General features: G+C 44.6%; 4 protein-coding genes across 9 annotated transcripts in view; 3 read left to right on the top strand and 1 right to left on the bottom strand.

The window, feature by feature from the left end:
- The window catches only part of ADAT1 (adenosine deaminase tRNA specific 1), a 31,239-nt gene extending 28,743 nt beyond the window's left edge, over nucleotides 1-2,496 (top strand). The window contains exons 9-10 of the transcript XR_005831091.1: nucleotides 1,715-1,888; nucleotides 2,136-2,496. The gene's annotated coding sequence lies outside the window, so the exon portion shown is untranslated. The remainder of the gene's footprint in view (nucleotides 1-1,714; nucleotides 1,889-2,135) is intronic.
- GABARAPL2 (GABA type A receptor associated protein like 2) lies at nucleotides 392-8,532 on the bottom strand. The gene is made up of 4 exons (XM_040615134.1): nucleotides 8,421-8,532; nucleotides 8,080-8,135; nucleotides 2,963-3,135; nucleotides 392-966 (listed from the first exon to the last, which is right to left on the bottom strand). Exons 1-4 carry the CDS (start codon nucleotides 8,452-8,454, stop codon nucleotides 876-878), a joined length of 354 nt encoding a protein of 117 aa, XP_040471068.1. The 5' UTR covers nucleotides 8,455-8,532; the 3' UTR covers nucleotides 392-875.
- Nucleotides 8,453-13,991, top strand: TMEM231 (transmembrane protein 231). Of its 2 annotated transcripts, XM_040615123.1 has the most exons (7): nucleotides 8,453-9,065; nucleotides 9,142-9,311; nucleotides 10,269-10,397; nucleotides 11,775-11,918; nucleotides 12,200-12,281; nucleotides 12,415-12,520; nucleotides 13,401-13,991. In XM_040615123.1, exons 1-7 carry the CDS (start codon nucleotides 8,453-8,455, stop codon nucleotides 13,588-13,590), a joined length of 1,434 nt encoding a protein of 477 aa, XP_040471057.1. In that variant the 3' UTR covers nucleotides 13,591-13,991. The 2 variants fall into 2 exon arrangements, with proteins under 2 accessions (XP_040471057.1, XP_040471058.1); XM_040615124.1 differs by lacking the exon at nucleotides 10,269-10,397.
- Nucleotides 13,593-27,732, top strand: LOC121097805 (carbohydrate sulfotransferase 5-like). 5 transcript variants are annotated; one of them, XM_040615131.1, is made up of 3 exons: nucleotides 16,743-16,901; nucleotides 17,360-17,663; nucleotides 26,207-27,732. In XM_040615131.1, the coding sequence occupies exon 3, from the start codon at nucleotides 26,235-26,237 to the stop codon at nucleotides 27,414-27,416; it is 1,182 nt and encodes a 393-aa protein (XP_040471065.1). In that variant the 5' UTR covers nucleotides 16,743-16,901; nucleotides 17,360-17,663; nucleotides 26,207-26,234; the 3' UTR covers nucleotides 27,417-27,732. The 5 variants fall into 5 exon arrangements, with proteins under 5 accessions (XP_040471060.1, XP_040471062.1, XP_040471061.1 ...); XM_040615126.1 differs by lacking the exons at nucleotides 16,743-16,901; nucleotides 17,360-17,663 and adding an exon at nucleotides 13,593-13,685; XM_040615128.1 differs by lacking the exons at nucleotides 16,743-16,901; nucleotides 17,360-17,663 and adding an exon at nucleotides 14,354-16,430.
- Nucleotides 27,733-27,992: the final 260 nt, after the last annotated feature.

The following is a 27,992-nucleotide window of genomic DNA, read 5'->3' as shown; positions in this document are numbered from 1 at the left end:
ATTATTTCCTTCTCTGCAATAACTCATGTACAAATCATACCTTCCAGTTCTGCAGCTCTCGGGTCTCCTTTTCAGATCATTCTTTCTCCTACGTGCCCCTTTTCCCACTATATGCTCTACTTTTGTCACCTAGGTCCTGCTTTCAAAGCCCATAGTATTTACTCCGCTGATAGCCTGTGGGCAGGCACAGATGATGATGAGATCTAGTAGTTTTGAAACTATTGGTTTTGGAACCTGCAGTTTGCTCCTTCTTTCTTTATTGTATTCCATGTACTAAAGGTTGAGAAGCTGTACAGTGTCCACTAAATAATAGAAGAAGCTGTGTAGTGTCTAGTAAATGTGACGTATAACTTCCTTGCCAGAATTAAGGTAAAGAAATGACAGCACTGCCTGTTTGTGACAGTTTTTATTGTACTTGTTAACTGAGAAAGAGGAACACATTAGCTCAATTCAACATGATCAGCATCTTGCTCCTGCTTAGGATAAGCTAGCAAATCCAGTGCTCCCAGTACTAATTTAATGTTTTTATTTTTCTTAAGCTAACACCTCAAAACAGAATAAATGCATATTCTTCTTTTCATGTTTTAGTAGCCCAACTACTTTGCTTTATTATTTAATAAATTTTGTCAAATGTATCCCCCAAAGGAGTGAGGCTCTGGGAATTCATAGCCATGAGAAAAAAAATTGCACAAAACCAACAAAACTTTTTTTGATAATTTAACAGTCTAATAAAACAAGACCTATCAATATATTAAGAACTAAATCCAGTTACAAATGCATGTATATAGAAGGAACTTCTGTGAATGTCAGAACAGAAAATGATCAGCTATTTACAAGATACACGGCAGGATGGTGTAGTAGCCAAGACCCACCATTCAGAAACCGAATGTGTTCTCTCCACTGTAGGCAACATACAAGAATCCATCCTCATCCTTCTCCTTCTCATAAAGTTGTCCCATAGTTAAGCTTGAAGAGGAGGAAAAAAAGAGAAGTGGTTTGCTTGGATCATGACAGTTGCAAATGGTAACAGTTAGAGCCTCACATAAAGAAGGATTAATAAAAGCTAAAAACTTGTCTGTCTGTAAATTAAAATACAAAAATGAGGATAACTCCTGAGTTAGCAAGATGATCCTAGGCTCTCTGCAGTGTCTAGGTTTTTGTAACTTCTTCGTAAATGCATTTGTCAGAATGCTTCCTTATGTTACTGGAAATCAGCCACTGAATGTATTCCAGGTTCTGAATCATCCATTTTTGATGCCATGACTAATACCAAGATCAGTAGCCTGACAACACCTTCCTTGAATGCAGCTGCATTAATGTCTTGTTTGTTGTGTGAGCAACCTCGTTTCTCCCTCTACCTAGTGTAGTCGTGAATGTTCAGCTGGTCTGAAGTCTGTTGAACTTGTGTTTTTTGGACTGTTTCTTTGAAGTCCAGGTTGTTTTGGGGAGTAAAAGCTTTTCCTATTTTGTTAGAAAAGTGCTAGCACCAAAATGCATGGGAAATAAATGACAAGTTAGCCAGAAACTTGTGTTTTTCATTGGATAAGGTTTTGAATGTTTTGACCAAATGAAAATTTTCTTAAACTGAATAGGCATGTGGCCCTTCACAGTCTAAGCTGTTGCAGTCTTGAGGGCAATGTCTGTATTTTGAAAACAAAAAGAAACCTAAGCAATTACTTGGCCAGCACAACTGCTCCAACCATCTGTCTTACAGATGAAACAGGCAGTTGGACACCAGCCAGTTGCACAAATGGCACCTCCTCAGCTTACCTGTCTCTGCCTTCCCAAGACTGAGAAAAGGCTGAATCATGAGAGATGAATCATGACTTTTTACCCAAGAGAGGAGCTGGGAAGAGTTGCAGGCAGTACTTGAAATGGAAGGGAATTGGTAAGTAGTAGATAAAACTTTTGGATGAGGAGAGAAGGATGTCAAGAGTTAACAGCCTGTGTAATAAACGCAGCCTATGAGAAGAGCAAAGCCAGTAAAAGATTTTTGTTTTATCTGTTAACAAGTGATCATTTTTGCATTAATTTTGAAGGATCAAGGTGCTATTTTTTCCAGCAGAGATGTGACATCTCATCACGAAATTGTGAGATGAGACAATGTGCCCTTTCTTTTTCTCTCCTGTTCCTAGCAGTTCTACAGCACTGTTAAGATGATGACATACAGGCACTCCTCATACTCTTACAAGAAAACAAGCCGAAAAAGATGGTTCTCACAAGTCCCTATTGTGTACCACAAAGTAAATAAAAATATCCCTGAGTCTGGACAGGTTACCTGGAGGGACTGTTACTGTTAAACAGGTAAGGGTTAATAAGAAGAATATTATATCTAAGCCACACAATAGCATGATGTACTATTTCCTCAAATACTACTCAAGTATCTCGTATAGAAAGCAGTTGTAGCAGCTGCTTCTGCTATACATTATTCTGTATGTAGCAGACAACCGTGAAACTTATTCCTATATAAAAGCAATGTGAAAAAACTTTCTATAATCATTTTGCATTTTGTTTACAGAGGAAAAAAAGTAATTTTTAAAACAAGTAACAGCAACTAGTCTAACGTCTTAATTTCTTTGTGAGCTGACAGTTTAATGTTTTTTCAGAATAATTCATGGTGTTTGCTTTAGAGTGTTTAACATGCAATTTCACTGTTACGCTGGAAATTATTTTTCTTTTTTGCATTGATGGTGTACAAAGATGCCATAATAACTCCAGAGCTCACCCTCTTGCCATGGAAGTAAATCGCATTATATTTTTCATTCACCTTTCCTTGCAGCTTAGTCTAAGAAGTAAGATGTTTTATGAAACTCATGAGGGCAAAAACCCTATCATAGTGAGATTAAGGTATAAACAAACACCTCCTAAAATCACCAAATAAGCGTCAGAGGGGAGTTACTGTCCCTCTGATACGCAGAGGCTTGCTGAAATGGTTCTGAATACCAAGTGAATAGTTTCTCACCTGGACTGTGGGACAGTCTTGTCTACAAAGAGGAATATTGCTTTCTCAGATGGCAGTTGAATCCTCTTCCTGATGATCCACATGAACTGGGCCACGGTGATGTCAGATGGAACCAAGTACTTCCTCTTGTCGATATCAACAATCTGAGATCCCGACACCTTCTCCACTATGACCTGTAAAGCACAGGTGTGAAGGTCAGGCTTTTCAGGATTGGTATGAAAAAACAGCTTTGGTAAATCACTTGCTGCTACAGGCTTACAACAGTGAACAGAGGGGAGGAACAAAAAAGGTTTCCTGACTGCAACCAAATGAGAGATAGGACTGACTCTGCACGGTAAAACCTGATTTTACAATTGCACTAAAACTTATATTCACATATGCTCAAAACTTCCTATGCCCAAAGTTGACAGTCATGGGGTAAAATGAGGCAATATGCCTAAAAGCGACCTGTGACAGGAAAGTATACACATCTTATTAACTTTTTGTACACTGATGATAGGAAAGTACTGCAATGTGGACCCCAGGCTGGCCATAAGCCAGCAGTGTGCCCTGGTAGCAAAGGCAGCTAATGGTATCCCGGGCTGCATTAGGCAAAGTATTGCCCACAGGTCGAGGGGTGTGATCCTTCCCCTGTACTGGCACTGATGAGGCCACATCTGGGGTGCTGTGTCCAGTTCTGGGCTCCTCAGTACAAGAGAGACAGGGCCATACTGGGCAGAGTCTGACAAAGGGCCTCAAAGATGTTTAAGGGATTGGAGCATCTCTCATATGAGGAGGGGCTGGGAGAGCTGGGACTGTTTAGCCCAGGGAAAAGGCGGCTCAGGGGGATCTTACCAGTGTGCATAAACACCTGTGAAGGGAGGGTGCAAAGAAAGTGGAGCCAGGCTGTTTTCGGTGGTGCCCAGTGAGAGGACAAGAGGTGATGGGCACAGCACAAACTGAAACACTGGGGGTTCCCTCTGAACGCCAGGAAACAATTCCTTACTGTGCAGGTGACGGGGCACTGGCAGAGGTTGCCCTGAGAGGTGATGGGGTCTCCCACCTTGGAGATGCTCAAAAGCGGTCTGGAGAGCATCCTGGGCAGCGCTGTGGGTGGCCCTGCCCGAGCAGGGGGGGGCTGGACCAGGTGACCTCTGGAGGTCCCTTCCAGAAGTCCAAGACACTTGTAATCTCACTAACTGCAGTTGATAGCAACAAACTAAGGAATCCATTTAACCATATTCCTTCCTTGCCCCATTCAGCTGTAGGGAAGTCATGAAAAATTCAACTAGACTGCAGCACTGGTACCTAAGCAATGGCAGGTGACCTGAGGAAGGGCATTCCCTTTATACAGATGCTACTTATTTTGGTTTTGTCACTATCACAACATAAAAAGAAAGTAAAATACAAAAGTGTAGTTCAGTTGCATGGGACCTACAATGATCATCTAGCCTGACTGCCCAACCATTGTCCAAATGCCTCTTAAACACTGACAGGCTTGGAGCATCAACCACCTCTAGGAGGCCCGTTCCGGTGTTTGACTACCCTCTTGGTAAAGAAATGCTTCTTAACGTCAAGACTGAACCTCCCCTGATGCAGCTTTGATCCATTCCCAGGCATCTTGTCCCTGGATCCCAGGGGGAAAGATGCTGGCACCTCCCTATGTCCCCTCCTCAGGAGGCTGCATAGAGCAGTGAGGTCGCCCCTCAGCCTCCCTTTCTACAAAAGAGACAAACCCAGAATCCTTAGCTGCTTCTCATAGGATGTGCAAGTGTGACCATCGCTGCTTCAAGTCTTGTGTTAACACAGAATTCTAGTTTGCAACAAACATGCCCTCTTCCTTTTTAAATTGTCCTATGACTAAATAAAATCCCATAATACAAAGAAATACAGATTTAATGTATGTGCCACCTCCACCCTTCTGACTTAACTGTCATCTTTAAACGCTGTCCCAAATTGCTCCTAACAGATGAGAGAACCTACTGCCTTGACATGATGCATAGCAAAAGAAAAATAAAAACCAAGGAAGAAATACTAGAAATAAATTGCAGTAACAGTGAAGCTAAAAAAATCAGTATTTAGGTAAATGGGAGGAAGAATCGCCAGTCTAGTCCAGTATCTAATCTGCCATTTTACTGGTTGCACACAAGCCAGAGATGCCAGAATGGCTCTGTCTGTCAGAAACTGTCACATGAAGCAGAGGCACATGCATACCTCAGGTAACTCAGTGTAGAGCTGAACCAGCCACATTATAGCTGAATACAGTCAAAACTGTTAAGAGTTGCAGTGTGAACTGTGGTGTTATGTAAGGGTCTAGCTGGCCATAGACCACATACTCATTTTTTTACAGTACTTTGCAGTACTGCTTTTGATTTTGACATCTACGCTTTCTGCATTTCTATAATCTGGAAATTATTATTGACCTGCTATAGCTAGCCACCAAGCATTTCAGCCAGGCTCAAGGAAGAGAAATAAATCATGGCTCTGGAATACCAACTGGCCTGCCAAGGATGCCAGCTGAGCACTCCATCAAAGCACCAGAAAGGTGTGGTGATGTGATTTTGTCTGTGTGCCTCTGCTGTACCAGACTTACACTGCCAGAAATCCAGCCATGTATACATCTGACGTTAAAAACTACGTGATGACAGCTTCAGTTGACTGGATGAAGTTACAGGATGACAGTGAAGCTGTACTAATAAAGTACACATTTTAGCTGTATATGAATGAGAGCAGATCAGACATGTAGGCTGTAAGGAAAATAAATAAAATAAAATAACCACAACCCAATGTCATGCTGCTAGGCCACCACAGGAACTTAGCTATTCTCTGCCTACACCGGGAGCATTTGGTAACAAGAACCAGGCACAACCCAAGCAGAGGTGCCTAGATAAGATGATGTTCGCAGCCTCAACAGGCTTTTGTTTGCAACTTTGAAAAAAGACTGCCTACGTTAATCACTACTTGAGGATGTCTGTAGACTCAGGTCTGCAGTAACACAGTAATTTTATCACTGGAAAGCAGAATTCATTTTTTTTTTAACACGTTATTCTGAATATAACTGCATTCTAAGGATTACTGTTCCACTGTGGTGGTGTTCATGTCAGACTTACTGATGCTGTTCTCTGCTTTGTATTATGATGAACTGACATGAGAGTATCTTACTTCATGCGTCAGGAAATTAGAAACTGACTACAGGAACTAAAGATGGCAAGACAGCCACAAACAAAACCAAACAAAAAGCAACAAGTACAGGAGGAAGGAGAATTAATTATTACTTGTGGAAAGGACCTGACACTTCCTGCTCCACCCAGGCTAGTTCTTGAAGGAAAAATGCAGCGCATGGGGAAATAAGGCTTACAAAAGGTTCCAGTGTCTCCATTCCTTAGTTCTGCATTCCCTGTTGCTACAGCAAACGGGTAATGCTCAAGTAAATTTACAACATACACTGTCTTACGATCTGATGATGATGAACTTATTACTGTCTTATAATTTCCTCAGCTCTGCCTACAGAAACAGGAGGACAGAGTAGCTGCCTCTTGCAATTTAGTATGAGGGAACTGTAAAGAGGACCAAGTACAGCCTGAAATGAATACTGAAGCCTCAACAATGAACAACTGATACTTTTTTTTTTTTTTGAAGATTACAATAGCACACTAGACATTTTAGCTTCATAATACAGAAACTGACATAACTACACATCAAGGTTGTTGGTGAACTGCTTCTAGTAAAACTTATAGATACCTTTAAGCATTAGACCACTTAATTCCCCAGGCAAATTTAAGATTGCAGTGCTTAGCAAGCATGAATTTCTTTCGCCTCTCATTTCTAGAAGGTCTACCCTAGGGCAGGGACAAGGTGCTCATGTATTATCTTAGTAGGTTTGAACCACTGAAACATCTCTAAATCCAAGTAGACAGATACAGCAGCTGGGAATTGAAGTCACTTTGAACTATGTCACTGGATGCAGACTATAACCTGGAAAGCAGGAAACACACGTTAAGTCTGAAAAACACTTTTGACTATTAAATGCCAAATGATACCAACTGTTTTGTGAAAGCTACATGGCTCAATCTGAATCATCAAGCTGAAAACATTTATAAGCCCAGACAAAGCAACACACTGCAATTTAATTCCTCTATCCATCCACACCTTGCTGTCCATTCTTGATACAGCATCATGTAATTCTGACTCACACTATGAGTTTCAATGTCTCTTTTTCCCTTAGGGTTATGAAGGGTATTCTTCCAAAAGGACAGATGGCTATCTGTGGAGATGTATGGTCATCAGCGTATATATGAGGGGGTAGTTAGCCAAGCAGAGAATGGCAAGGTTCAGATCAGCCTGCCAGACTGCAACTGGAGAAGATGCTGTGACTACATGCAACTCAGCAGCAGAGAAAGTCAACGGGATTAGAGGTTCTTCTCTGGGCTGCACTGCCTAAGAGGTCAGACAGGAGTGGCACTAACTGGCATAAGGTCAGGTGCAATGTGGAAATTTTACTCGCAAGCAGAAAAGGTGAGAATATGGACCTGTTGCTAGCTGTTACATAAGCATGTGAAATGTGGTCATTTCACTGACTGAAACATGACAAAAGGGACTGTGGAGCAAAGAGGTCATTCACTGTTTAGTAGGTATTAATGCAGAAAGGAGGGGTCACCACTTGCACTGGCTGTTCAGACAGGGTTTGCATGGGAAGATTTATGACCAGGTAAGACTGGTTATAGGTATGGAATACATAAGGGACAATCATCTTCCCCTTATAGCCAGGAAGGAAGACTGTCAAGGTTTAAAGGATTTATGATCTTTCTTTGGATCAGGCACAGAATGAATCCTCACGACACTTAAGGCATTTGCTGGGATATAATTGCCACTAGAAGAAACCAGGACACTGATAAACCAGCAACACGCCTGGGAAGTATTTAGAAAGTCAGGCACTCTTGCTTGTCAATACGCACTGGGGCACGGGAGGCAGTGCTGCGTTAGTTACATGTGTTTGGAGCCTCTTTAAAACACCTAAGGACAGAAAAGGGAGGATGAATTTACTTAGTAGGATCTAATCAAAGAAGAGAGGGCAGGATGGAAACAGTTTATCCATCTTTGCCACCAAGAACTCGGATGAAGATGGCTTGGTTACTCACCGGGACACGGTCAGGGTATTTGGCTCGGATTTTTGCCGACTCGACACATCTGTGCTCTGTGAACAAAACTCGTAATTAGTCATCGCATAGTAATAGCATCGCCGGTGCCCTGGGCTGAAAGGGCAGTGCCCGCCGGGGCGGAAGCCTGCGGCTATCGCGACCGTCTCGCCCGGCCGAGGGGGTCTCCAGCTGCTCACGGAGGCCAGCCCTGGGCCCGCCCGAAGACACGGGGCGGTGCGGGGTGGGGGGAGCCGCCCGGGTCGGGAGGCCGCGGGGCAGATGGCGACAGAGGAAGCGGAGGGCGGCGGGGCCGCCGGTGGGAGCGCCGGGCCCACCCTTACCCAGCGCGTGGTCCTCCTTGAACATCCACTTCATGGTGCGGGCCGGCGGGGAGCGGGGCCAGCGGCGGCGGGGCCCGTGTGCGGGCGGGCGGGGGCTCCTGCCGGGCGGGCGGGCCTGTCGGTGTCACGGTCCCTGTCACAACAACAACAGCCGCGGCTCGGCAGGCGGGATTTCCGGCTCCCTGTTCCCTAGCAACCCCGAGGGCGCCGCTTCCGGCCGGGGGTCGAGGGGCGGGGCCGCGGCAGCCGGCGGGCGGGCGGGCAGCTCCCTGGCGGGCGCTGGGCTCCGCGCCGGCCTCTCCCGGGGCGCCCGAGGCTGCGCCCTGGGCTCCGCCGCCGCGGCCCGCGGCCCCGTCTCCCTCCCGTGGCCCTTCCCAGGCGCATCCCGCCTGACGGCAGCGGTCGGTCCCGGCAGGCAGCCGTGCCCGCTCATTGGCTGGCGCGCCCGTTCCGCCGTGACGCGCGGACAGACCCGGCGCCCTGTCCGTCTGGCGGGGAGTGCCATGGCTGGCGTGGAGCTGTTCTCGCACCCCACGCTGCACACGCGGTACCGGGCCGGGCTCTGCTCCGCCGCGGCGCTGGCGCTGCTGCTCATCACTGTGCTCACCTACGTGCCGCCGCTGCTAGTGGCCTACCGGAGCCACGGTGAGCGCTTCTCCACCGCGCCCGGCTCGGCCCGGCCCGGCGCGGCGCTGAGACCTGACGCTGTCTGTGCCCGCAGGTCTGTGGCTGAAGCACAGCGCGTACCTGGAGCAGCCCACCGTTCGGTTCCGGTACGAGATGCTCGTCGTGGCCACCCTCGGGCTCGGCCCGGGCAGCTTCTTGGCGTGGAGCACGTTCCCAGCGTTCAACAGGCTGCAGGAGGACCGGCTGCGGGTCCCGCTGCTGGCGGTAGGCATGCCCGGGCCCGGCGGGGGCACGGGGGGGCTGGGGGGCGGCGGCGGGCCCGGGCGACAGGAGTTGGCGGCGCCTACGAGCCTGTCGTGCGTTGCTGCCTTCAGCTTCGTGCCTCACGTCTCACAGTAAAAATCGCCTGGGCCAAGTGGTTTTTAACCGGTCCGGTTTTGCTCCCTCTCAGTGTTTAGGTTGGGAAAGACCCTTATGATCAGCAAGCCCAACCATGAACCAAACACAACCGAGCCACTAGTGCCACTGGTAGTTTGCATGAACACATCCATTTACTTTTCTCAAATTAGTTGTGCCCTCCCTCTGTGCCCTATGGCTTACCATGATCCGAGGTGTGTAGGGGTTGCTAGGTAGCCCCCGGGTGTGAAAGCAGGGATGTACTTTCCTGAAGCACAGAGCCTCTGCCCTGCAGCCGTTGTTCCTTCTGAGGTTCAACAGTGGCAGTTATTTCTGTTACTTCTGTTGTGAGTCCTGTTACGTTTGCAGGTGGCTGAAATACTGGACATTTGTGGCACGGAAGCGTAGGGAGCGTTGGCTCACAACCAGGAGCTGTACAGAGGCCGTTAAGAGGCTGGGGCAGCAAGAGGCAAAAGCCGAACTGTCAGTCACAGGTTTGCAGGGGATGTGGCAGGAGACTCGGCACTAAGGCATGCTTTGTAGCATGCAGGGGAGGTGGGTAGAAGCGGCGTGGGGCAGAACAGACCTTGAAGAGTCTGATGAGCTTTCCCTCCCTGAGGGGCATACGGGACGTTATATAAGAGGCAAAATTGCAGGCTTCTTGTCTGTGAAGTCAAGAGTTTTTATTGCTTTCCTGACTATGCAAATTAGTATGAGTATGCTGCAGTTGTGGAGATCCCCTGGGGTTTTACCTTTTTTGTTTTTCTTTCTTAACAGAAGTTCCTGTCTGTAAAAAAAATAATAAAAAATTATTGATTCTTTTAGACTAGAGAAGAAGACAAAAATCAAGATGGCAAAATGGATCAGTTGCACTTTAAATTGGAACTTCCACTACAACCTACAGAACATGTAGTTGGTGTTCAGCTGATTCTGCTCTTTTCCTACCAGCTTTATGTGAGCATTTTTAGATTTTATTTGTTCTGACATACAGGCTTAGTGTAATATTCCAGTAGTGGTTACACAAAAGGTGAAAGAACCTTTCCACATATGAAATTCCTATCTGAAAGATTTATTTTACTAGGAAGTATTTAATATTCTCCTCCTGTGCTGTGTCATTCCTAGTCTAGTTCTGTGGCATATTTTGATAGGTTTAGTTAGTTTTTGAGGGTTTTTTGAAGGTGTGTTGTTCTCTCGGGCTGTAGTGCAGCACAGAGGACAGAGATGTGCAACAGTGGATATCAGTGTGGGTGGCGTCGGGAAATAACTGAGAATCTTGGGACTAGGCAGAAGGGTGTGCATTCTTACATACTGCTGTGTCTTGACATAACCAGGTAGTTTTCTGAGGTGGAGGGGCAGGCTGTTACAGCAGCCTAAAACTCCACAAATTTTGCTTACTTAACAGCTTTTGAAGCAGTGGTAATCATCTGCCAGAATCTTCTGTATCTTGTAACTGGGAGGGGGAAGAAGGTGTTACAGGGAGACGAGAAAATAAAATTCTGCTGTCACTGTATCTCAGGCGGCAGTGCAATTAATACCTAAAGCAGCGAGTAATACACTAGTGCACAAAGAATCCATGGAATCCATGAAGGAGCAATAGTATAGAGCTGTGTTGGATGCAGCCACATAGACAAGAAGTTGTTTTACTAGAGAGATTGGGCTTAGTTTGTCCAAGAGACTTTTGCTGATTGTGAATGGACAAGCTTAGCAAGCATAGCTGTGTGGTATAGAAAACATTCTTAAACCTGTGAGGCCCATAGTAAAAGCCCAACAGTCCTAAATTTGTGCTGCAGTATTAGGTCAGTGATTAGTATCACAGGGAGTTCTGATACCCGGAATACCTTTGTTTTACAGTAAATGTGAAAATTTAACTTCAGACTGCGTGGCTGATAAGGGCTAAGGAACTTCCTTGTTTGGTCTGTATTGCAGAGCAGGAGTCCTTGGCTGGCTCCGACCGCTGAGTATTTTCAAGTGTGTCTCCATGCATTTAGTCATCTTGCCACTTTTCCCATGTTATGGCAAGTCAGATCTTTCTGTCACTAGATACAGACTGTTGCACTTCACTGAATTTCCTGTGGAACTTTGTTTGGTTTATAAAACAAGTTAACTAACAACTAAAGTAGGTAACTTTTTTTTAAAAGAAGTAATTAATATTTCTTATTTGGTGTTCTCTTGTTTAGACTAGTGAGATGATCTGAAGCTTGGGAGCCAGAAAAAACCCCAAAATGCATGCAGAAAACCTGTAGTTACAAAGAAGTAGAACAGTATGTCATGTCCCCCCTTCCCCCTGCTTAAATTCTGTTAATTCTGGGTTTTTCCTGTTAACTGTTTCAGAGAATGTCAACGTTTGTGATGCAGAGCATGGCTTTTCTTCAGTTCTTTTCTCCTGTGCCAGGGTCCCAGCTCTGTATGAATGGAGACCTGAAACTGAACCAGAGGCAATTACTTAACCATTGTGGACTGGATACCAGATATAATGTGAGGAAACTTTTCTTTTTTTTTCTTTTCCCATCAATTTCCCTCCTCTTTATCTTCCTAGTACCATAGGTGACACCCAAATTATTTGTAGCTCTGCACAGAGTGGACCCTAGAACTTTGAAACTGGTGTTTTCCTGTTAGGCTGAAAGGTGAACAAGGTTATTCTGCCAAGATGTTCATGTGCGTTGCTTAAAGGGCATGGTTACTTTGCGCAAGAAACTCTGTAGAATTACTTTCCCGAAGAGTCGACAAGTAATGCAAGTATCTCCTTGTTGTAACAGGTGTCTGTGGTGAACGGCACAAGTCCTTTTGCAAGTGACTATGATCTAACAAACATCGTTGCAGCATACTGGGATAGAAATGGTAAGCCTGCATGTGTAGTTGTGAATTGCAGGAGAGCAGAAGTTAGCATATTGGCAGCTGTTCTGTGAGGATTTGAGCTCTGTATTAAGACTGAAAAGCCCCTTAACTTGGCTGTTTCCTTTCCTCATTTTAGTGACAACAGTCTTTTCAGATCCCAACCCTGTTTGGGTGGCTGGGAGAGCGGCAGATACACCATTTATCATCAACGCCACTATTCATTACCCAGTGGAAATGATCTTATATCCTTTGAAAACTGCATTAACTGTGACATAACAGGGTTGCATATTTGGGCCTTCATGTACAGGCCAAATGAAAATTGTTTTCTTCTAGACCTGTTGCTAAACTTTGTATTTGTTAGCTAAGCAAATGCTGTAGTTCTGGAGTCAACTGAATACCTATTCGTTCATTCCTCCAGATGGTTCTGCTTGCATAACTACTTTTTGCCTTTCTTTGAAAAGCAACACAGGTTCCTAGTAGTCTTGCTAAACTGGCCTTTAAGGCAGGTTCTTAACCCATTCAAGTGACTATCCTTAGTAAGTCTTGCTTTGGTGCTGCAGCGCCTGCTGTCCCAGCCTGTCGTGGGTGCCGCTAGCAAAGCATGATACTGTATTCTGTGACCTAAAGCAGATCACTAGAAATCTGTATATAAGATACGCTCACCAAATAATAACCTCTGCAATGGATGTGGGTAATCTGTTACATGTGCAGACAGACCTGAAATTTTTCTTTTTACAAAATAATTCTTTGTTCGTTATGTTCTTTACTCATTTTTTCAGGCAAGAACAAGTCTGAGTTTAAAGTAATCTTTATGGAGCACACTTCTTATGAGGTTTGTTTACCTGCCTGAGTATTACAGATAACTATTTTCTGGTGAGTTAGGAATGAAATAGGCACTTTCCACAGAATTGGTTTAAGTGTCTTCTGGGACAGACTCTTCAGCTTTTGTAACGTACTACACTAAAAGGCTTTTAAGGATTTCCATGGCTCAGAGGCTTTGCATTTGCCACACAAAGTGATGTCTAACGGGTTTTGTGCCTTTCCACCTCTGAGTTCCTTTGTTTAGTTATTGCAGTGGTAGTATCAGAAGCTTCTTTGTTAATGCTCCTTGACTTTCTTTAAATATCAGCCAGGATTTTGGGAAGTGATTAAATTTGCCTGGATCCAGTATGTCAGCATTCTCCTTATCTTTCTTTGGTTGTTTGGTAGGATTAAAATGTTTGTGTTCCAGAATCAGGTGTTAACTACAACTCCAATATCACCAGTTCTGCCAGTGTCTCCAGTACTGTCCTACAAACAGCACCAGTCCTGAGGAGATGCCTGAGAACACTTAAAAGAAATGTAGTTCAAAAATAGATCCCTGCTTTTATTCTCTATATGTTTTTTACTTCAGAAGATGAGAACTTTGTAAGTATTTTTCAAGTACATTCTGTTCATGCTTCCCTGTTAACATACATGTTCATTCATCAGCTTCTCTGGGAACACTGCTTTGTGACTGAAAATTTTAGTATTTTTGACAGCTAAAAAAGAACCTGGCTATTTTTTTTCAGCTGGAACACACTTCAAAAACCAGTAGAAAGCAATGAAACTGCTTTTGCGTGATCTCAGTTTTTCTAAACCTTGAAGACTGAAAATAATATGCTAACAGTAACAACATAAGCCAGTTTTAATGCCTTACAAATTAATTCACTGCTGAATTAAGGGTTCTGTCAAGAGCTATTTGTACAAGCATTTATGTGCACTATGAAAGGAAAAAATAGAAGAAATGTGAAAAAATGTATAGATGAGTTAAGGGTAGAGCCACACTTCTGTAACTGTGGCTATATGTGCTCACTGATTTAGTTATTAAGTTGAATGATGATAAATTCAAGGTTGATGTGAGAAACTGGGTTGTGGGTGATAGTGTCTGCAAGGTTTGCATAATTGCAATATGTGCCTAAATAAATGCATGTCAAATACATACGTTTATAATGATATACAATTATAATATAAAATAATAGTTTGCAAATACATAAGTATTATTTGCAAAATACTGTTGGCATTATTACTGTGGCACTAGACCATTAATTGTGAATTGGGAATAATAAAACAAAGAAGCCTGGTGTTTATTTAAAGAAAACTAACACAAAAACTACCAGAGAAGCTTCAGAGTTTCAAAGCAAGTGAATAATTGCTTTCAGAAGTTAGATGATAACTTTGAACAGATAAAAATGAAATCAGTTATAATTACCTGGTGAGCACTGAAAGACTGTGTCCCTTGTTCTTGATGGAGGGGGGTGGGGGTGGTAGGGCAGGTTATTTAATTGTATTCTCTATTTCTGGGCTTACTTCTTATGCCAGACAAGCTTAAAAGGGAAAGCAACATCATTTCCATTACGTTTTCAGTTTCGTAGTTAATATTTAATTCTGGCAAAGCACTGTTATGGCAGGAGAGAGTCTAAAACAATTCTAGATGCTAGTTAACAAAATTCTGAGTGTCTTTTGTTCTCTTGAACTATTAAGACATGGTGCAGCTATGAAATGTGAAAGAGCAACCTGTACAGCAGTACCCCCCACCTTTTGGCTATTGCTCTCTGGAATTCAGCATTCTGGCAGTTTCGTGACCTGCCTGTTCCTTTTTCTTTTCTCCTCAAAACGGCCAGCTTCTTTTTGAATTTCCTTTTAAGCTTTTTTTAAACTTTGTAGTCTTGCAGCTTGCATTTTTTCCAAGTTTTACATGCTGGATGGACTCCAGCCTACTTTTCAATGCAAGTGAAACATCAGTGCAGTGAGCTGTGTTTTGGTTATTCAACACACTTTTGTGCTTGTGAAATTTTGCTGTATGTACATATATATATGTTTTTTGGTTTGAAATCTGTAGTTTGTTGTTTGATCTTTGAAGTCGGTACCTGACAGCCTAGGACTACTGATAATTGGCTTTGTATCAGAGTGCACAGTCTCAAAGCAACTGTCTACAGCTTTTTAGCATTTCTAGGCACTGCACAGGTGAACGAAGGGGCCTGTGAGCTTGTTTCCCCGATACCTCAAGCTGATGTATATTTGGTCTGCTGTAGTCCCAGCTCTTCTTCCTTGCAATGGTGACAGGGCTTGTGTGACTGCGTGAGCTAATCCAGAGAGTTCAATATGGTGAAGATAATCTTTACCAAATATACTCACTTTTTTAGAGAAGTGAGTTACCTGAATGAACTTGCTATGTGTCTGCATCAGCATTAGGGTGGCCATAATCAAGGGATAGAAATCTCGAGACTGCAGAACTCCATGTTAAGGGTTTGAGCCATTGTACTCCCACAAAAAATGGAATGTGTAATATGCCTCCAAGCTGAACAGAAGCCTGTTTAAGGTAGCAACTGGAACATGGAAGAGACTAACAGTAATACCAGGGACTCCATTATTCCCTGTCTCACTTTTCTCTCCTATTGTATCCTTCCACATCAAGTTATGACAAATGATGCTGCTCAGAGCAACAGTTCAGTGAATGCATGTGAGATAAGAAATGGTGAACTGGTCTGGTTCAGGAAATACAGAGAAAAATATCCTTATGTTCTATTTTGCTTTAGAAGGAGAAAGGTGGGGGAAAATCCTCTACAGTAATTAAAGAGGAGAACTATTTAAGTTAAAAGGAGGATGTAAAAAAAGTTAATTGCTTGGAGGTGGTATGTAGCTGTTTAGGATGATGACCTGAAGGCGTGTTTCATGACTGGGACTAATAGGTGAATGCAGCGTAAAAAGAGCTGCAAAGGCAGATGTGACTACAGCAGGGGTAAAAAACCCAACAACCCAACCCCTGTCTCCAGTACCTCTGCCGTGGTGACTTCCAGGGCTGCTTTTATATACTGACCATAGTTCTTGGTTCATAGTTCTGACTCTTATTAGGCTTGGAGAGGCTTTCTACTTCTGTAAGTAAAAGCAATAGAAAAGAGGTAGGTAAGATTTTTATGGCCGTGGCAATAAACTAGAGGTCAAGGAAAAAAAATTTATCTGAGACTCCATCGCAGCTGGCGTTGGAGGAGTTCTAGGAAGGGGCGGAGTATTTCTTGGGTGGCTGGTTGTGGTGGCTCCCCCTTTACCTCGCCAAGCAACAGAAAGTGGACGAAAATACTGCTGCGGTCCGCCGCGGTGCTGCCACCCGGGTCTCGGTGCACACACGTGCCGGTGGGGATCCACGTGCGTTCGCTGAGGAGGGGCGCGGGAGCCATTCGGACTACCGCGTTTCTGGCGGTGGCTCTGTAAGAGGGGGCGCGGCTGGCCCCGTCCGGCGCCTGGGTGCGAGCGGGGACGCGGCCGGGTCGGCGCCGCGCTCGGGGCGCCTTTGCGGGGTGATGCTGGGGTGGCAGGAGCCGCGCTCGCTGCTGGGGGCAGCGCCCTCCCGCTCCCCGGGCCGGGGCGGCGGGGCCGGGTAGCCGGGGCGCGCGGGGCGGCTCCGGCTCCGGTGAGGCTGCCGGGAGCGCAGGGACCGGACGGCGCCCGCGCGGGGCGGTGCTGCGCCTTTGCGCGGGGATGCTCCGGGTGCGGGGCGGATCGGCCCTTCCCGGGCTCCTCCCGGCGCCTCGGCCACGTCTGAAAGCGGCTCATTGTCTCCAGAGGCAGCTGGGACCCGCGGCGGCGCTGCCAGGCGGCGGGAAGGTACGGGCGGGCGGCGGGTCCCGCGGGGCTCGTCTCGGCCGGCGGAGCGGGGCGGTGGCAGACGCCGCTTCTGGGCGGCTGACAGCGGCGTGCAGGAGCACTCGCCCTGCCGTGCGGGGGTCCTTTCAGCCCCCCGCCCCCTCCCCCCCCCCCCCCCCCCCCCGCGCTGGGAGGCCGCGGTAGCGCCGGGGACGCGGCCCGATGCGCGCAGCCCCCCCCGCCGGCGTTGCTGGGGCTGCAGCCGCCTGTTGGCAGAGGTGAAGCCGTTGGAAATCGGCCTTTTTTCGTCTGTCCTCTCCGCCGCTCCCCGCCCCCCCAAACCCTCCCCGGGAACATGGCTGATTCGGGTTACGATGGCTTTTGGTGTTAGGTGGTGAAATCAGGTGCTTTAGAGACCCTTTCCCGTCACGCCGGGAAATTCTTCCCGTTTTTCTGTTGTGTCCCGCCTCTGTCTCCAGGTGGAAAGGCCCTGCCGCACCGAAGAAACTGTCGTTACTCCGTAGCGCAGGGGCTGCCGCAGCCCCCCCGCGGCTGGCTGACGCCGAGGACACTGTCGCACCCGTGCAGGCAAAGTCCCAAATAAGTGACCGGCGTTCCGGCGCTGCGGGGGCCTCTCTCGCCCCACTTTTGCCATCCTTAAAAAGATAAAAAAATTCCGAACCAAAATTGCAACCGAGCAGACCTTGTCAAGGTCTTCAACACCGGTAACTGTGGAAGCTGAAAACGCTTTGTGAGCTTCGGCTGCATTGCAGGGAGAAATCGGTGCGTAGGGCTCTGCTTCCACACTGCCGTGTGCTCGGGCTGGACAACTATCTAATTCCACACAATATGAAGGGGGAAAATAAAGAAAAGCCCGGTACCTTTTTTTTTTTTTAAAGAACTTTTATGGTTGTATCATGAAATCTGTGGTAGACTTTATTGTTTTATAAAGTATTTAAACCTGATGATTACCTGGAAGAGACTTTTCCGATGTGATTTTCCACGACGCTGTAAAAGGAAGTGCATTTCGAAAAGCTAAATCAACAGTGTCAGCTGAAAGGCTAATAGAATTTCATATTAGAATTCAAAATGTCTGATTACAGCTGTACTTCGATTATTTCTTTTGCAGTTTCACTGTTGTATGAAAAAAATCAAACATATTTATTCTTTCAATTATTTAGCAACAACCTGCTATTGAGAAGACTTTTACCTGTTTTTGAAGTACTAGTAGTTATAGAAAGTACCCTCTAAACTTTTTTTTCTTTCCCTGTTCAAAGACTAATCTGCATGTTGTTGGTGATCCGGTAAGCTTTTGCCTTGTGAAGATGTGTCATTTCTAGCTGTGGAAGAACACTGGAGAGTGACATTTTGTCGGCTGGGTGATTTATAGCAAGGATCACTTAGTGATGTTGTGCATTTTTCTTGGACCAGCTTTGTCACATTCCTGTATTTCACTTTTTTGAGCAGCAAACTGCGTTTATAATGTCACAGAACATTATACAGGACGTTTCTAACAGCTAATACAAAATGCTATTAGCTGTTCTGATGGTGGTTGCATTGGTCTTACAGGTGAAGTATGTAGTGAGTAAACTTCTCCATGAGGTACAGTAGACCTTCAGGCAATCTCTGCTCTGTTTATCATGCCATGCACAAACATTTTCCTATTAATTCTATAAAATGCATTATATTTACCATTATTCTTTTCACAGTCAGTACTGAGGTGTTTTGGTGACAGATTCGGCTCATATGATTGCTCCGAAAGTCAACATTTGGTGTAATACAAGCATACAGGTCAAAATCGTTTTTGGCTAGCAAAAGGTTGAGCACATAATATACCATTAGGTATTCATTTTTTAGTGGAAGACAATCTGGGAAATAAAAGTGTATTTTTGCATTATGTGGAAGTTGAAATATTTTCTGTGTAATCTATAAAGAGTTTGGTTTTAAATGAAAGTGTGCTGGACATTTTCTCAGGCGTAAATTAGCAGGGGAATACTGACGAAGACAGTGAAGACACAGTTGCTCAGAAGTCATTTTAGGGGAGCAGGTGCTTGTAATTCTTCTCTTGGTTGTTTTGCTTTATTCCAGCCAGATTTTTCAGCCTTCCCACAGCAGATGCAGACCTGTTTGTTCTGAGGGAGTCTTTCATCCCAGCCCAAATCTCATCCCATTCCCAAGCTCAGACAGAGCCCATGTTTCTTTGCAGCTCTAATGTGAGGCACTCTCTTTCTGTCTTTCTACAGTCTTTGCAGTATGGCAGGGGGAAAAACCCACAGTGTAATAACAGAGTCTTTTTTTAAAAAAAATTTTAGCTATAAAGTTAATTTTTGTTGATTTACTACGTCTCTTCAGGTTGAATTCTGTACTGAAAGTTCACTAAGCAATTGTGTTCCTTTCTGTGCTGACCTGAAAAGATCCAATTACTTGATTCCAAAGTTACTTGTCTTGACAAACAAAACTCCCTGAATACAAGAGCTAAATCACCATCCATTGCACAATTTATTTCTTTCCTCTTCCGTTCTTTTCTACTGTTCTGGGTATGAAAAGTGCTCTGTTTAGAAAACAAGCTTTCTGGGATCCATACTGCTGCTCACTATATTTTTACCCCGCCTGGTAAGGCTGGATAGCTTTCTGTAATGTACCTAATCTCCCGGCAAGCAGTGGCAGAGGCCAGTGGTGCTGCAGCTCAGCATTTTATCAGAGCCAGTTTAAGTGATGAAGAAAATCTGCTCTGTTGGCTAGTTTGTGTAGTTCATTTCCTTTGCACCGTATGTTAAGGATAGTTATTCTGGGACAGACCAAGGGTGCATCTAGTCCAGGATCTTGTTTTCATTAGTAGCCGTTAGCGGATGAGCCCAGGGATGGAGCTTGATTCGGGACTGTCCGCTAAACCATATGTGCAGATGCTTTTCAGATCACATTTTGAACAGTTTGCATTGGCTTGTGGAGAGACGATTCCGCCTCAAGAATTTGTTAGAATTAGACTTTTGATTATTCTGTTTGCCAGAGCTCTCCTTGAAGAAATAGCATCACAAAAGGAGTGATAGTACTATCACAGAAGAGGAACAACATTGTAATAACTATTATTAAAATAATTTCTGCTTAGCAGTATTTGTTATGTACAAAAGCATGTACTGTGATGCCGCCAAGTACTGCAACAGACTGGCGACTGAGGCGAGGTAATGCAAAGCAAGTCACGGGCTGGTGTTTCACCTGGTAACCGGGGGAGTTTTGGCACATTGGGGGAGTTTTGGCACATTGCCTTGCTGTGCTGAGCTCGCGAGCTCGCCGGACAGCACCCTCTGGTGAGTCCTGCGATGAGCGGATAAGGAGAGCATGGGTAGGAGCAGCCTGTATCGTTTAGGTTAGAAAAGACCTTTAAGATCATCAAGTCCAACAGTAAGGCAACGATACCGTGTAATCTATTCAGTAGATGTACAAACATAGAGATATATGTGTGTGTGTATGTGTGTACGTATATTCAGCAGCTTTACGAGGAGCTGATTCTTCAGCGTATTCAAGAGCTGCTTTCCGCCCCAGCTAACATTTGTCAGAAATCATGAAGGAGCTTGGGTGGGCTGTCAAGCTGAACGTTAAAGGGGTGTAAGTTTAACCCTGTCTGAAAGCACCTTAACTGCAGAATTACACGTGCCCAATGTGAGAAATGCAGAAATAAAAGATAGTGTTTACAGAGAGAATCCAGTGAACCGGCTATATATTTGGCCTCATGCACTGGAAGCTGCCTCAGAAAATACTCTTACAGATGCTGCATTTTGGTGTGTAATTATTCATTTATTTGTGGCGTCTGTGTGCGTATGTTCCTTAGAAGCATCCCAGCTTTCCTAGAAGGGTAGAAGTTGAATCTTAAATACTGAAAATGGGTGTCTAGTTAGTGTTTTGCTTTGATACCACACTTTTTCTTGTCATTTATATCATATTGAAGAGTAGGGAAATACTTTACCTGCAGTCTTTTTACATGTTTTTTGTAGTGCTTACGGTGGGCAGACTAGTTCAGACACAAATTATGGACTAATACTCATGGTAGCTGGTTTTTCATTAGCCCAGTATCGTCTGCAACAGTACTTGGGTTAGAATCAGAGTGAGGATAGGTCCAAGAGGCAGTCAAGGCAGCTGTGAATTTTAAAACCCCGTCTTTTGGTTTGATGTGTACATGGTCGTATTCCTCATTCCCCCACCCTTTGCCAGTAAAAGTTAGAACAGTTGGTGTGCCTGCATTTCTGCAGAGTGATTTTGAGTAGAGGGGAACAGCAGTTCTGTGTAGCTAAAGTAGAAATATTGTTTCTTTAAAAAGCATCATTAGGTCTCTAAAAGCTGTGTAATGGGTTAAACTATGTGATGGGTCAAACTATGAGGATCAACAGAATGCAGTCAGTGCAGAAAAAGGCTAACGTTTTGCAGAGAACAAAAAGATTCGAGGTAGTTACATCTGGCTGGCTTTCAGGCATAGAATCTGTTTCAAGAAAACTCCTTGAAAACTAGAAAATGCAACTGCTCTTCCACTCCCGCTTAGATTCTTTCATCACTTCTGTTTGGCAAAGTGTCCCTCACAGGACAGGGAAACTTGTAAATGCTTCTGGTGACATAGTATGCAAAAATTCAGTTATTTGAACAAGACAGACTTTACTTATGAAGAATGGCCATGCTGAATTAAACCAAAGGTTTATTTATCTGCTGTTATGCGTGACAGTAGCAAGTACTGGATTGCTAGGGAAAAACCTACGTAATACAGGAAAGGTGGTTTCTCTTAGTATGCTTCCCAGCTGCAGGGAGGTACCTTGGGCCATCTAGAGTTTAGGGAATTGCTAAGCCACTGCTTGTGGCCTCATCTTTTTAGTCCTTGAGAGGCTCTTCTTGCATTAATTACTTTCAATTTATGTAATGCTTTGTTGAACTCTTGCTGCCACAGCATTTTGAGGCAGTTTCATATTTTTATGATGCAGTGTACAAAAAAGTTTTGTCATGAGTGATTATTTAATTGCAATCTCCCAATTTTCCTGTTTTGATTGATCATGAGAGGGTGTTTTTGCAATTGCTGTCTTCACGCCAGTTATTTCCCTGTCCAGGGAGTCTCTCTTCCAGGCTGAGGAGTAGTAGTCACTTCAGTCAGTTCTGTTTAAAGTACACCTTTCATACTGATTGTGCAGCACAATACAAAAGCCAACTTGCAGTGTATTTGGTCCACAGAGACCCCCTTTTCCCCATCCCACTGCCCAAAATTGGCAGCATATTTGTTCGCTGTCCAGACAGCATTGCCAGAGCAGAAAGGGGAGATTGGGCTACTTTTTCCACGCTTCTCTGCCAGGATATATTAGTAGGGATTTCAGTGAGTATTTTGGCATGTGGGTCTTGTAAAAATGTATGCTCTTGCTGTGGCTTTGAAGTCGCATATGAACCTGGCCCTGAAAAACAAGGTTATCTATCAGCACTCTGTTACAGTTGTTATTTGGTTACTGTCCTCTCAGATAGGAATATGGAAATATACCTATGTATGTATATTTTTCTGTCCCATATTGCTATTTAGAAAGAAAAAAAAAAGGCATCTCGAAGTGAAAACAGTAAAAGTTACTGCACAGAGAAGCTGGTGAAGTATGGGCTGGATGAGCAGACAGTGAGGTGGATTGAAAAGGGACTGAAAGCCAGTTTGGCAGGGTGGCCAGCAGCAGAACGGAGTCTAGGAAGGCCGGTGGTAACTCTTCCCAGGGGTAGGCACAGGATCCAGCCCTGGTCAACATCTTCATTAACCCACTGATGGTGGGGAGGAGTGTCCCCTCTGTTAGTTTGCTGATGACAGAAGACAGGGAGGAGTGGCTGATACTGGGGGATCGCATCAATGTTTCTACGTACCTGAAGGGAGGGTGCAAAGAAAGTGGAGCCAGGGTGTTTTCAGTGGTGCCCAGTGAGAGGACAAGAGGTGATGGGCACAGCACAAACTGAAACACTGGGGGTTCCCTCTGAGCGTCAGGAAACAATTCCTTACTGTGCAGGTGACGGGGCACTGACAGAGGTTGCCCTGAGAGGTTATGGGGTCTCCCACCTTGGAGATGCTCAAAAGCGGTCTGGAGAGCATCCTGGGCAGCGCTGTGGGTGGCCCTGCCCGAGCAGGGGGGGGCTGGACCAGGTGACATACACAAGGTGTCTGCCAACCTCAGTTGGTCTGTGAGATGGACCAGGGAGCCAGGGTCCTTTAATCACTATTTTGAAATGAGAAAATAATTTTAGCAGCTTGAGGAGAAAGGTGGTGGTGGGGGTTGTTTGGGTTGTTTCACAGAAGTTGTGTGGGTTTATTCCTTTTGCTATTTGTTTGTATTTTGTAAGCTTGGCAGGTAGCTAGGTACTTCTGTAATGCACCTAGGGACCCAGGAGGCTTGAGAGAGCGATCACAGGGGAGGTATAGTATGACTCCACCAGAGAAATCCCTGTAAATGATTGTGTAATAGGGTTACGCAGTAGGTCAAAAAGTATAATGCTGATTAATATGAAGACCCGTGTGCAAGGCTCAAGCTGTGTTCTGTTGGCAGCAGTGGTCTGGGTCTCCCCTGCTTTCTTTCCCTTCTGCGCTTTTTTGTTCCCAACCTTCTTCCAGCCCTGGTGATGGTCTGTGCCATGCTGACTTGTTTCAGCGCTGCAGAGCTAGGGGAAGAAAAGCAAGCGGGTAGCTTTCTTCCAGGCTTGCAGACTGAAATGCTAGGCAGAGCATCTGGTACGCATGGGGACTATGCAAGAGAGGCTTAGGGAGCCATGGGATTCATGCTAGGAGGTCCTATTGCAGTCACATGGCACAGATATTTGTGCAGAGCTGATGAGAGTGTGGAACCACTGCAGAAAAGGGCCTTGCCTCAGTGGGCAGCACAACCACTTAAAACTCAGTGATAACCATAGTTCTAGAGATAAATAAATGCTGCTGCTGAGCTACAGAAACAGGTTGTACAGTGAAGTAGGGGACGTAATAAAACAGTAAAAAGGCATTTTTAGTTGTGTGGGTATCAAATAGAGTGGCTGTAAAGGGTGTACAGAACTGTGCATCCAGAGAAGAGCAATAAAGCTGCTGAAGGCTCTAGAGGGCAAGTCCTGTGGGGAGTGTCTTGAGTGCACTGGGGTTGGTTAGGCTGGAGAAAAGGAGGCTCAGGGGAGACCTTATCGCTTCCTACAGCTACTTTACAGGAGGTTGTAGCGAGGTGGGGGTCAGTCTCTTCTCCCAAGAGTAACAAGAGATGGGCCGAGAGGAAGGGGTCTCAGTTGCGCCGGGGGGGGCTTAGGTTGGTGTATTGTGTCTGGCTGAGCCCCACAGCACCCTCGTAGTGCTGTGCTTGTCTTGATAGCTAGAAAGGTGGTGCAAACACACCAGTGTTTTGACAACTGCTGAGCAGCACAGCATCCAGGCTGTCTCTCCCAACATTCTCCCACCCACCAGTAGGCTGGGGGTGGGCAAGATCTTGGGAGGGGACATAGGCAGGACAGCTGACCAGGAGTGACCAGTGGGATTTTTCATATCATATGACGTTTACTCAGATATAAAAGCTAAAAGAAAAGAGGAAGAAGGGGGGGCATTCATTATTTATGACATTTGTCTTCTGGAGCAACTGCTATGTGTACTGAATCCCTGCTTCCTGGGAAGTGGCCAGACATCGCCTACTTATGGGAAGTAGAGAATAACATCTTTTGTTTTCCGTCACCCCTGGGAGTATTTACAAGACATGTAGATGTGGCACCTGGGGATGTGGTTTAATGGTGGACTGGGCAGTGTTAGCTCTATGGCTGGACTCTATAATCTTAAAAGGTCTTTCCCAACCTAAATGATTCTGTGATTCTGTATCTGACAAGCAAAAGATGGTGCTTTGGGATAAAAATTTCCACAAGCAAGTTAGCGCCTTACTCATGTGCCTTACTCTCCTTACAAGGTACTGTTTGATACTGAAGGCAGATGCTTTTAGTGACTCCTTTTCCCTACTCAGCTCATAGTCCTGCTGTTTTTCTTGACTTACAAACAGAAGTTTAGTAGCAAAATTGTGTTCATTTAAGATAGAATGCATTTCTGTGTATTGGAAGAGACATTTAGTCAGTGGAAGAGGCTGAAACTGCCAATTTCTACAGTTTCTTTCATTTGATAATATATTTTAAATTTTATTACTAATTATAGGTTTTTTTGTGATTCATTAGGCTAGCATTAAGAATTTAATGCATTTATTCTGTCATATGAGTGTGTATCTGTATTCACTCGTCAGCATGGTTTACTTTCAAGAGTCTAGAGTCTGTTGATACATGTATCTTTCACAGTAACAACGGGAAAAAAAAGGGTAAATGCAGCTAGATAGCAAATATTTATATGTAAAACTCTTGAGATGATCTGCATATGCAAGGATTCTTGTTTTCTTAATACTGTGCCTGCTAGCATCTACTGACTGCTTGCTTACAAGTGGCATCTGCACAAGTGAGAGCACAAAAGGTCAGGTGCCAAAAACCTCTAGTAGAAAGTTGTGAGGACGGCATGTCGTTGGAACTTTGATTTCAAAGTAAAACAGAAGTCTGCTGGGGGCTGACATGCCTAAACTTTTCCAGGAGTTACACGCAGACAAATTCTAAGTCACAAATGGGTAATGCCTTAAATGCAAACTCCAGGGTATTCATTCAGTCATGGAGTATATGCGCTCCAGTTCAAAGACACACATCAGCTGCTTTTCTATGTTAACATCTGTGGCCAGATGAGGTTTCAGGTTGCGAGTTTTCACCCATCTCCTGCATTTTGGAAAACAGAGGGTTGTGCAGATGCATCAGGCAGTGTAGCACCCTGCTGTTACCACAGTGTATAGCGCTCACTAAGAAGTTTAGGCAAGATGATGATTTTTATGTCATCAGCCACAGTGAATGATGTTCCCGTCTACTCCTTTTAAGGGATAGAAGCTCTTGTAATGTTAGACTGAAATGGAAATACAGTGGAGCAATTCAGAAAGGGTTTTTATTTTGCTCAGCAATATTTACGAGAATTCAAGTTGCAGGCTTTGTGTATTTTGTAGATTCTCCCCCCCAACAGTTGAACTGCAACAACCCAAGGTTTCCTTCAGCATCAGACATTTGCTCCAAATTATTTCTGCTGTGATCTTGCTGTCATGCATTACTTTGTTTCAGTTTCCGACACCTGTCACCTGCAGATTATCATCTCCCAGTGCTGCTGATTAAGGAAGCAAATAGTGCCAAATACATACATGTGTATTTAAAGAAAGGTTTTATGAATGCAAGAATTTCTATTGTGTAAGTGTTGTTGTGCCTCAGGACCAGTGGTTCACCAACATTTTCCTTCTCTTTTTCAGCTGTTGTTACTGCTTTTCATTGGTGAGAATGGCGAGGATTCGGATTCCTAGCACAGTTGTTATACTTCTTGTTACAGTTCAGACTGGATTCTTACTCTTCATGTATGCCCGGTACAGTAGTTTCATGCCTCAGTCTGAGGAGAAACCATCTCAAGTCCACATCCTCATTCTTTCCTCCTGGCGGTCGGGATCTTCTTTTGTTGGTCAACTTTTCAGCCAGCACCCCAGTGTCTTCTACCTGATGGAGCCCGCGTGGCACGTGTGGGTTACGATGTACCAGAACAGTGCCAAGGTCTTGCACATGGCAGTGCGGGACCTGGTCAGGTCGGTCTTTCTGTGCGACATGTCTGTGTTTGATGCTTACATGCCTTGGAAGAGGAACTTATCTGATCTCTTTCAGTGGGCAGCAAGTCGGGCTCTGTGTTCAGCTCCTGCTTGTGACTCCTTTCAGCGTACTGACATAACCAGTGAAGTGGCCTGCAAGACTCTTTGTGGACGGTACCCGTTCAGCAAGGTGGAGGAAGCCTGTAAAACTTACAGCCATGTTGTCATCAAGGAGGTTCGGTTCTTTGACCTGAAGGTCCTCTACCCGCTTCTCACTGATCCGTCCCTGAACCTCAAAATCATTCACTTGGTCCGTGACCCCAGAGCAGTTGTCAAGTCACGGGAACAATCAGTGAAGGCATTAGCCCGTGACAATGGAATTGTTTTGAGTACCAATGGCACTAAAGTGGAAGACAGCAAATACAAAGTAATGCAAGAGATTTGTAGAAGTCATGTGCAGATTTATGAAACGGCTACTCTAAAACCACCTAATTTCCTTAAAGATCGCTATTTAATGATCCGTTTTGAAGATCTGGTAAGAGATCCATTATCAGAAATCTCAGAGATGTATAAATTTGCAGATCTTAGTTTGACCCCCATGCTCAAAAGCTGGATTTATAATATCACACATGGACAGGGGCCAGGGAAGAAAAAAGAAGCCTTCAAAATCACATCTCGAGATGCAGTTAGTGTTTCACAGGCCTGGAGAAATGTTCTTTCCTTCCAGAAAATTAAGAAAATACAGGAAGTTTGCAAAGGGGCTATAAATATGCTTGGCTATCAGCTGGTGGATTCAGAAAAAGAACAAAGAGATCTGTCATTGGATTTAGTGTTGCCAAGACGACAGAATCAATTCAGTTGGTCATCATTTAATCCAAAGCACTGAGACATTATTTTTGAGAGATCTGGGGATGGGAATGGGGTGGGCTGTGGGTGGTTGAGTATTTGTCTACTGTGCAGCATATAGCTAATTCGAAAATCATTGGCTGATGAGGCTTAAGCATCTTCCTGTCTGCTGTTTTTCCGTAATGGAGGGAGTTATTTTTTCCCCTGAGTTTCTTACACTGCAAAAAACAAACAAAAGCATGTGGGAAATGCCGCAAGATACTTGGCTGATTGCAAATTTACAGCTGAGCTGGGCTGATCTCAGCATTGTTTAAAAAATACAATTTAAGTACTTTCTATTAAAAGATTGTCAAAGATGTCTTTGTTCATTGATGATAGTTCACTTCTGTTTTCATGTTCTAAATATTTAAGAAGCCTAGTTCCTAATTTGTATAAATGGAACAAAGTAGAAACTAAATTTCTTTATTTTCCTCCGGAATCACTTGACTTTCCTCTTTTGCTTTAAAGCTGTGCAATTGTGTATTTTTTTAGGCTTCTCTTGACATTTTAAATTTTAACATAAAAGTTCTCCAATGAGTTGGGGCAACTGTAGCAGTTCTGCTGTAAAAGACTTAAG

Source organism: Falco naumanni, chromosome 15 (assembly GCF_017639655.2).
Source record: "Falco naumanni isolate bFalNau1 chromosome 15, bFalNau1.pat, whole genome shotgun sequence".
NCBI classification, from domain to species: domain Eukaryota; kingdom Metazoa; phylum Chordata; class Aves; order Falconiformes; family Falconidae; genus Falco; species Falco naumanni.
Note: the sequence above shows the minus strand (reverse complement) of the source record. Positions and strands in the feature narration are given on the sequence as shown.